The sequence below is a fragment of the Marmota flaviventris genome, chromosome 3, assembly GCF_047511675.1.
Source record: "Marmota flaviventris isolate mMarFla1 chromosome 3, mMarFla1.hap1, whole genome shotgun sequence".
NCBI lineage: Eukaryota > Metazoa > Chordata > Mammalia > Rodentia > Sciuridae > Marmota > Marmota flaviventris.
The window spans coordinates 170,238,686-170,249,268 of record NC_092500.1 but is presented as its reverse complement, the minus strand read 5'-3'; the positions used below and the strand labels follow the sequence as shown (position 1 = coordinate 170,249,268).

At 41.2% G+C, this 10,583-nt stretch overlaps 1 protein-coding gene across 1 annotated transcript in view; it reads left to right on the top strand.

The window, feature by feature from the left end:
- The first annotated feature begins 643 nt into the window (after window positions 1-643).
- The window catches only part of Nuggc (nuclear GTPase, germinal center associated), a 45,551-nt gene continuing 35,611 nt past the window's right edge, over window positions 644-10,583 (top strand). The window contains exons 1-2 of the mRNA XM_027926880.2: window positions 644-734; window positions 8,853-8,994. Coding sequence (XP_027782681.2) covers window positions 8,898-8,994 — 97 coding nt within the window. The 5' untranslated portion in view covers window positions 644-734; window positions 8,853-8,897. The remainder of the gene's footprint in view (window positions 735-8,852; window positions 8,995-10,583) is intronic.

The window sequence follows — 10,583 nt, the reverse complement described above, 5'->3', positions numbered from 1 at the left end:
CTGTCCTTAAAAATATGGATTTAAAACTGAAAGAGTTATTTAAAGTGGCTTGCCATTCATTTCTCTAATTATTCCAGAAAGAGTTATTTAAAGTGGCTTGCCATTCATTTTTCTAATCAAACAATCAAGTGTTATTTTATTTTTTATGGATTTTTATTTTGGGTGAACTTCAGGACTTTGTGTCAAGAATTGGTTTATTTTTACTGTCGCATATTCTTCATCTCTCCCAGCCATGTCTCTTATTTTGGTGTCCAGAAACCAGCTCTTTATCTCTCTCGCAACTGGGACATTTTTCCATTCTGCTTAAGTGAGCCAGATCCACCTGAATAGCGTTCACCCTCCAAGAAAGAATGTTGCAGAGTGGATACGCAATCAGGAGAATGTCAGCCTGAAAGTGATTTTGATACTACTGAACAGGAGAAGGACTAAGATCTTCCTGTTTATAGGAAGAGGGCAGAAAAGGGTGCATGAGCCTTCACATACAATTTAAGTTTAAATGAAAGTAGAAAATAGCATGTGTCCTGTGAGGGAGGAAACTGTGGTGAATAGCCTCCGGATGGCAAGTTAGTTTCACTTCTGCTGTGTAACGTGACTTTGTGACGGGCTGCAAGGTCCACGTACCCCTTATATAGCTGGTTCCAAATATCTGTACCAAGACAGAGCAGCTGCCCTAATCTTTTTTTGTGGACTTCTAGAACCAAAGCAGAATTTTTTTTTCTATTCAGAAACATCTGGTAAGTTGTTTCTCTTATATAACTTACACTGTAACTTGTTGATGTTTTTTAAAAAGATTCTTTTCAGAGACTAGTTTTAGACTTACAGAAAAATTGAGAAAATAGAGTGTTTACATATAATCTACTCCTAAGTTCCCTTATTATATTAGGGAAATGTGGTACATTTGTTAGAAGTAATGAGCCAATATTGATGCATTATTGTTATCCAAAGTCCATTTTATTCATGTTTCTTTGTTTGTATGTAATGCTATTTTTCTACTCTAGGATCCCCCCTCCCAAGATTCCACATTGCATTTAGTTGTCATTTCTTCTTAGGCTTTGCTTGGCTGTAACATTTTCTCAGACTTTGCTTATTTTTTATGACCTTGACAATTTTGAGGAGAGCTGGTCAGGCACTGTGTAGGATTCTCCTCTGTGGGCATTTATCTGATCATTTTCTCATGATTACCCTGGAGTTATGATCTGGGGAGGAAGATCACAGAGTTAGCATGCTGTTTTGATCACATCAAATCAAGGGTGCTTACCATCACCGTGATCTATGACTGTTAGTGTTGACCTTGATCACCTGACTGAATAGTGCTGGTCAAGTTTCTCCACTGTTGAGTTACTCTTTTACCCTATTTCTTTACTGTGATCTTTGGAAGGAAGTTCTATGCAAATCATACACTTGAATAAAATGGACTTCGGTTAACAATAATGCATCAATATTGGCTTATTACTTATTACATTGATTTTCTTAAAGTAAATCAATTATTTCTTGGGGGAAAGATAAATGTACCTTTCTGTTTGCATATGTGAGTTTTAAGGCTAGGTAAAGGCCAATGGACTAGAAATGGGGAGAATCTGGTTTGAGTTAGAGTTTTGTTTAACAGTACGATCTTAGGTAAGTCATTAATCATTTCTTCCAAAAGAAAACAGCTAGTGTTGACATTGAGTATATGAGTGTATGAGTTCCTGATGAGGAGGGAAATGTTATCTTATACCTCATTAGCTTTGACAAGCCTGGGAGAGCAATAAGATTAAAATTTATTTCCTTAGAAACTGCTAAAGCACATTATGAAAATAACTTCTTATTTATTCACCAATTCACATAAAAGAGAAGGCTGAGAAAAACCTGCCATCCATCCACCCCACTGCCTCTCCTGCTTCTCTGACTGCCTCTGGTGGCTACGCTGCTAATGGCCAACAAGTTACCTGATGTGTTGATGCCAAAACACATCCCTTTTCAAATAGGGGTGCGAAGGCTTTCATTTCATCTTTTGCTTTTGACCTAGCATGTTTAAATTGCTCTGTTGGGACATCCCCAGTTTGGAAGAACAATGTAATGTCCAATAAGGTGGTTAGGAAATGTTGCTTATCCTCCCAGGGCTGCAGACATCCGAGCACATTGTTTACTGATCCCAAAGAAAGAATTTGGAGGACTCGACTGAGAGGTTTTGGACATTTTCTTACGTGCTTCTGGGTGGCAGCAGGCCGGGTTACCAGGAGAGCACTCTGTGCCTACAAGCAGGGGCAACACCTAGGACAGACTGCTCGCCCACTGTGCAGTGGAGTCCTTCAGATTTTGGAATACATTCCTTAAACTTTACAACCTGGGTCACTCTGCTATGGTCCTTACCTCTAGGTTGGAGACAAGGGAAGTGGCCAGCTTCCTCTCTCCATTTCCTTCCTATCACATTCTTTAGCGTCCTTATGCGAACTTTCCTAGTTACTGATTAGTGTTTCCCCAACAACAGTTGCCCACACCAACCGTACTTAAATCCAAACCTGAAACTTAAAAATAAAGAAAATAAGTCCTTAATTTTATCAATGTTCCATCATTTTGTGACCAATCTCCTGTTCTCTACTTCATTCTTTAGCCTACCTCCTTGTTGGAGGGGGATGAAACTTAACCAAAGACCCACCGAGGAACATGGTATAGCCTCCTCCAAGTGACTGAGCAGTGGAGACAAGAAGGGGAGTCAGTTTACCAGTGAAAGTGGCGTTTTGCCCCTACCAAACTAAATAGACCTGCCCCCATGAATACTAGGTCTGATTTCTAGTTTCGCTGCCTTTACAGCATATTCTAGAAATAACACTTGTACGTATGTTTAAATGCCCACAAGAGCATTGTTACGTTCATTTTCACAAGAAATTCCTGATAGGGCTGTTTTAACCATTCCTATTCCACAGGTGGAGAAACTGGGGTTCAGAAAAATCAGGCAGTTTGTTCAGTGTCATATTGAAATACGCAATCTAAATATCCTGACTCAAAATCCTGGGCAGTGTCCAGCGTATCATTCAGACTGAGCTTGTGGGCTGCTCACCTTGCCCCTGCTGATCTGCTGTACCACCAGGACCATTACCACCCAACTAATATTTGTTGAAAGAATGAACAAATGAATAAAATAAATATAACCACCACCATTATTGATCTTACCACCTAAGATATGGTTAAAAGATGACCTTTGTTCAACAAACACTTATCCGGTACTTACTATGTACCGTGAACTTACATGTTTGTTAAAAGAAGGGAATAAGACAGTGTTAAAAACCAAAATGCCCCCCAAAGAGACTTTGCTAATTTAAGCATTTAAAATTTTTCCTATTAATGCCACTTTGAGGAGAGTAATAGAAATGAAAAGAAAAAGAGATTAATGTTGGGAAGGGTGGATCATGGGAGCAAGGTAGGGTAAGAGGAGATTCTGACCAAAGGAGAACTAGGGTAAAAGAACAGGATGCTTATAATTTGCAATAAACACATTCAGTTCTGCATCAAATAGAACAAATGCAGTAGAAGTATACTGCCCTGACATTTTCTCTCTTTTTCTCTGTCTCCCTCTCTCTTTTTTCTGCCTTGTTTTACTCTGAGGACACCTTAGAATTTGCAGGCAGCAGTTTGAGTCCCTATATATAATTATTTTCAAGTTTCCATGTTTCCTCCTCCTCCTCAACAGCCTTTGTCCCCAAGAGATGCCTTTGTCATGCATTTGAGAGAACCCTCATTCATGGGCACTATTCCCTCTGTTCCCCTGTGCCCAAACTTCAGAAGTTTTAAGTAGTACCTACTACAGACTATGTAGTGTAATGAAAAGAACTTTGCCCTTGCCTTCAGGAACCCCACATCTGAGTCCTCATTGCCATTACCTTAATACATGCCCTGGGCCCCAATCCTTCCCCTCCCTGGGCCTCATTGTCCGTATCCCTAAGAAAAGGGGCCCTAACCTTTATTCAATCCCAGTGTTTACAGCTGTTCTAGCATAGGGATGACTTGCATTTGTATCACCTCTGTTACTTTCCTGTTTGGAAAAAGATGGTAAGCAAACAAATAGAAGAAAGTGAGATGAGAGAAGCAAGAGTAACTGCCCAAAGTCACAATTACCTAACAGGAAGCCAGTTCTGAACAACCTCCCCATATCTAGCTAAACCTGCAGGGTCATAAAAGATGTTATTTTGGGGTTCAGTGCACATGAATGTAAATAAGTACTAAAAGCAAAACTTAGGTGCTAACCAAATAGTTGAAATACACGTAGAATAAACCACACGTGCAGAACCTTGCCTGCCCGAGCAATAAGTCTAAATTATTTTCTATTGCTTCTCAACACAAACCAAATTTTCATGATATGCACTACCATCGCTACCTCCCTCTGCAGGGAAGTGGACTCCAGCATTAGCTTAGGAGGGATGATGCACCTGCAGGTCATTTTCTCTTTAATACAACGAACTTACCATTATAGTCTTCTCAGTTGTGCTACCTAGAAGACCCTAATCATTGGTACATTATTGGTTTCCATGACAAATGATATTTTAAAATGAGAATTTTTCATTCTTTTAGCACCTATTTAAATCTAAAAACACTACAGTTCTTTTCATTGGTGGCAAAACCAGAAATAGAACATACCACATCTGGTTTCCAGTCTAATACTCTTCCCACCACATTGTTTTCAACCCAGTGACTCCATTCTGAGCAACTGTACTAAACCACCACCTCTATTTGTTTAGTGGTTATTTTCCTTTTTAAATATCTGGTGTTTATTTCTTTCTACCTCCTTTCCCTTTTTGGAAATGATAACCTTTCCATTTTCCAGTGTCATGGTTTGTCAGATGACCTCTTCCTGCCAGTCTTCAAACACTGGCAGAAGGAATTTGAAACCCAGTTCTCTACAACCACATCTCAGATAATTTCCACGTTCTCAGATTTCAGTTAGGGGTTACAAGGACTGGTACTGTGGGTGCTGCTTTGGTTTGGTTGGTGCTTATGATTTGTTGTCTCCACTAGATGCAGCTAAACCTAATCCCACTCCAGATAGCTACAAGCTATGCTGATGACCTTTGCTTCCCTTTGTATTCTGTTGACTTAGTAACTGAAGTCAGAGAATTGAAGTTCTTGCATCCCTGAAAGGAGCTAAACCACTACCCACATCCCAGAATTCAGTGAGCACATCTGATTCTCCTCTCAACTCTTGGTGCTTTTTATGCACTTTGATCTGCATTGCTTTCAGATTGAAGGGTTTTAGTCTCAAGATCACATTTTATTCAATTCTCAAGATTCTGCGTTCACACTTGAAATATTTATTTAACCCAGTGGTAGTCTGGTGGTAATGCTTATCACTTCGGTTAATTAGTTCATTTGGACTTCATCTGGCCCCAATGTCTCTTCCTGAAATATAAATTCCAGGATAGAATTTATTAGTTTTGTCCACTAATAAGACTATATATATATATATATATATATATATATATATATATATATATCATCAGCATCCACCATGATGATATAATGCCTCATATTTTATGTGACAGTGGCTTTGAGCTGATGTCTTCAGGAAACAACAGATCTCTTTGTCAATTTCTAGTTCTGTGGCTGAAGTTATGGGCAGGCATGACTGCATGCTTGCCCATCTAACAGTTCTTCCATCATTTTTATCTCCTCACTCATCTAGGCTTTGATATAGTTCAGCATTTCTGAGTGTTTCAAACAAGAAATTGCTGTGTCTCTTATGAAATTTAGTGATCTTGCAGAGTACTTCCATTACTAGCTTTTCTGGGGAACATTTCAAAAACTCAGAATCTTGAGAGTCAACGAAGCCCTAAGATTCATCTAGTCTGATCCCATTACCAGATGGTCATAGGGTTCCTGTTCAGACTCGTTTAGTGTCAGGAAATGCATTACTTCCTAAGGGATCTCATTCCATTTTGGACAACTTCGATTATAGTAATTCTGCCTTATCCTTGGAGAATTCATTCCAAGACTGCCACTGGAAACCTAAAACCACAGAGAGCACTGAATTCTACATTTACTGTTTTTTTTTCCCCTACAAATACATATTTATGATGAAGTTTAATTTATAAATTAGACACAGAGTTTTGCAACAATAACATAATAAAAATAGCACTGTCATCAAAGTTATGTGAATGTGGTCTCTGTTTCTCAAAATACCATATTTTATTTTTACTTTTTCGCCAAAGGAAGCACTTTGTGGCTTTTTTTGGTCATATCCAAATTGCCAATATCACTACTCTCACAATTTGGGGTCACTACTAAGTAAAACAAAAATTACTCGAACACAAGCATTGAGATACCACAACGGTTGATCTGATAACCAAGAAGACTGCTAAGTGACTAGTGGGCAGGTGTCATATACAGTATGGGTATGCTGGACAAAGGGACAATTCATGTCCTGGGCAGAATGGAGCTGGACAGTGTGAGATTTCATCATGCAACTCAAATGTTGTGTAATTTAAAACTTATGCATTGCTTATTTCTGGAATTTTTCATTTAATATTTTTGGGGTCATAATTAACTGTGGGTAACTGAGACCTTAGAAAACAAAACCACAGAGAAGGGGGGAAATACTAAACTCAAGAATGTTAGGCCAAAATGCTTTCTGTTACTTTCCACCTAGTGGGTCTAGTTCTACCCTTTTGGAACCATAAAATTGATTCTTCACCTCTCTTACCTGCCACTCTGGGTCATGCATTTGAAACCACTGTGAAGTCCCCTCCCGTCTTCTGCCTCTGCCTACGTCTTCCCTTCCTCATTCAAGCATTCCCAGTTCTTGAATGGTCTTCACCATTAATGCTGCTCCATTTGCTTACCTGCTGCTTTATACTCTTTAAGGCAGAACTCTAATCGCGTCAAAAACGTTTGGCTTTTAAACATCCTTTGGTGTGGAATCTGATCCATTAGTTTTTCATTCATTCAGCCATTCAGCTTTTACTGACAGTCATTGCACTTCTTGAAAGAAATGCAGTATTTTTTAAAAATGCAGTATTTAAAAAAGTGCAGTCCTCTGAATTCAAATAGCTGGTGGCTCAATAAAGAGAAGAAATATAGAAAGCATGGTCAACATTATAACAGTGATGTCTGTGGGGCAGTGGGGACTTAGAAGGGGAAAGTCGAGAATCCAGGCACCATGTCACAGAGGAAATGCCAAAACAGGATCTTGAAGAATAGAAATTCATTGAGAAGAAGGGGCAAGGGCACCTGACAGGTGCTAAGAGGTTTGGGAGTTCGGTGGAATGCTCTGCACTGGAGAACTATCAGGGGTGTGGGGTGGCCTGAGGGTAGACCACAGGAGAGAATAGAGAGGTAAAGAGCTCTACTTCCTCAGGACTTTGCACATAGTAGGGGTTTGGACCATATTCCATCAACACACTAAGTGCTACTTAGCCAGTTCTAATCAGCAAGCCAAACTAAGAATAAGAGACTGTTTCAACTGATGGGTTGTGATTTAAATGTGGGGTTAATGTACAAATGAGACAGTCTCCCTAAAGCCTTTTTTGACGAGTGTAAGTTGTCATGTCGGGAGGAATTTTGCATAGTTTAGAAGGGCTAGTGATTCTGGTTTTAAAATACACGGCTGAGTGCTCCCAACAGAAACAGCAGATATGGAAAGCACTCTGGGTGCTTCCTGCTTGTGTTCTCCTCTCTGGATGGGGACCAAGAGGCTTCAGCATAGTGTATTCCCGCCCACTTGCTGCTGTGCCCTCTGTTCTGAGCCTCTAGGGGTCCATGGCTCTCCCTCTATGCTGGTGCCCTGTCTGCCAATGGGCTGGGTGCTTCCTCTGGAGATGCCTCCTTCTCTCTCCCCTGCAGACACTCCATGCCTTTGTGCTGCATGTAGCCTCCAAGTGGGGCTGTCCCGTGGTAGAGGTGGGATGGGGTGATGAAGAATGAAAGGAAAGTGACCATGACACTTGGAGCAACCAAGAGATTTTTATTGATTAACAGGGAAGGAAGAGAAAAAGAGAGAGAGAAAGAGAGACCAGGGAAAGAGAGAAGGGAGAGAGAAGAGAGAGGGGGGGGGGGGGGTGAGAGGAGAGTTTTTATAGCCAAAATCTAATGAGATCTCTAGGTCTGCAAGCTGCCTTGTTGGCATATAGTGATTGGATCATACAATAGTTGCTAAGGGTCTCATCTTCTGCCCTCAGTGAGACCGGGCAGGGGCTAGATGAGGGTTTCCTTTGCACCAGATGGATGGGGATCAAGTGTTCAGCCTTGAGTGGGATTGAATGTTCAGACTTGAGGCAAACAAGCGATAAGGAACCAGACCGGTGAGGGTGAGGGCCAAGAGTTCCGCCCACCCTGCAGCTAACATTTGTTCAGCCTGCTCTGCAACCAACAAAGAAGGTTCATAGAATCTAGTTACTGCAACTCTCTCCTCCCCACTCAGTAACCTCCAGAGAAACTCCACAGGAGTGTCCACTGTTCAGCCACCTCCCTCCCAGATTCTTGCTGAGGCTCTCTGGGACTGAACAGCCCTGGCCCAAGGGGTCAGGGCACACCTGACTGGAGCCCGGGGCACAAAGCCAGGGAACTTCACCTGCACATTTCCAGCCTCCAGAGGTTCATTCTTGATTCAGAGTGGGCTGTCTTAAAGATCACAGCTTAAACTTCCAAAGATACAAGTATGAAGGAAAACTAACGATCCCATATCAATCTTTGTCATATTTAAGACAAAAGTCATTGGCACTAGGTGTCATGAGGTATTCAAAGATAGAATGGACACTGCTTTTTCGGAGCTTGGAATCCAGTGAGGAAAACAAAGCATAGACAGATCTATATATTCTTAGTTTCCGCTTTTTGTATTTTTAATGTCTGCTGCTTTTCCCCTTGTACTTTGTACGTCCTTTTAGATCGGTTCTTCCAAGTGACAAAAGCAGGATTTCACGTAATAAGAGATGGCAGAAACAGAGCCCAGGCCACACCCAGGTAATACACCTGCAGTGGTGTCCCCGGATGAAGCCACAGGAACAGACTGCTGTTGTCTGGTTAAAGGTAATGGATGAGACTGCATCTAATCGTCTCTAATTGCTCTTCAGTCAGATGCCGCTTTCTCATGTCAAGTTTTAATAGTGAATGAATGCCCATTATTTCAACAATAACTAAAATAGCCTATTCATGATGAAGTGAACTGTTTGGCTGGCAATTCAGCTGTGGGGTTTTCTACCTTTTTTTAAAAAAAGGTTACAGAACGTTCTTTTAGGACCCTCTGAAGATAGCCTCTCTTGCAGCAGAAAAGGTAGGGCCCTTGGAATGATGTTGGTAGCTTTCCTTAGAAGCACAGATGTAGCCTATAAGGTCACTTTGGAGGGTGAATCCTGTCACCTTTCTCATGCAGAGGACTGATGAAGGGCCCCTAGGAAGAGCTTTTCCTAGAAGATGGCAGGGAAGTAACCTCCATGCGCAGAAAATGGGGATTATAGTCCTTTGTGTTTTGAGATGTATGGAGAAATGCTTTGTCCTTCCTGTGGAAAGAATTAGCTTAGGGGAAAGGAAAGCAAAGCCTCTGGGTCAGCAGGGTAGTGGCCAGCCCTGAAGCATGGCTGAGCCTGAAACAGAACCAACTCGGGGATCCGCTTGGTTGAGCTTAGTATTGAGGAGTGGGATCATTTTGCTTGGAAGATCCTGAAGGCCTCTGGCAATGGTTTGGAGCAACAATGAATCCGCATCTCTCGTTGGACTGTTGGGGATCACTTTTCAAATGTGACACCTTGTGGCAGACAGAAGCAACAGCAGCAGTAGGTTTTTTTGTTTGTTTGTTTTTGTTTTTTCCTGGTCCTGTCTCCCTCCCCTTCTACTATCTTTCCTAGGATAACTCTATATAGAATGTTGGAAAACACAAATGCGTGCCTGAGTAATTAAAGGGAATAATAAGAGCTGTGATATAAGTTCAGGCCAATACATTTCAAGTTATAATTCAATATGGAAATACTATCCATGCAAATACTGTGAGTCCAAGATGCAAGACTTTCTCCTTCCTAGGCAGTTTTTCACTTTGGAAATTAAAAAAAAAAAGAGTTTTAAACTATGCTATTTTATCTACTTCTTAACCTTGCTTTAGTTGATAAATAAGCTTCCGGTCTGTTATCAGATCAATTGCCAGTCACTACAGAGTTGAAATAAGAGCCCTGAATATATGGGCTTATCACTTGTCACATGTGAATAAGAGACTAGGAAACATTGCTAACACAAAAGAGTCCCAAAGTTACAAATTGGATATCATTTTACATTCTTTCCCACAAAGGTGGAGGAGACTTTCTGGCACTGTGCTGTTCAGCCTGCAGCTGGCCCAGGTGCCTGAACAGCATGCTCTTTTCTTCTCTGCCTCTTCCTCTCCAGCCTCCAAGCCAGCAACCACTTGGTATTTAGTTCTAATGCAGTCCTTAACCTGAGCCAGGGCGAATTCTTCCAGTTAAGCTCTTGAAGTGAGATGTCTGAGGTACAGGGTCTAAACTACAAGCTCTTTCAACAGTCCCTTCCTGAGCAGGAGATGGCAGAGGGACAATATGTGGCTCTGTGCTAGAATACTCTGTAGGGTGTGAGCAGAATGGATGCTGGAATTTGCAAGGATGAACAGTGGAAGC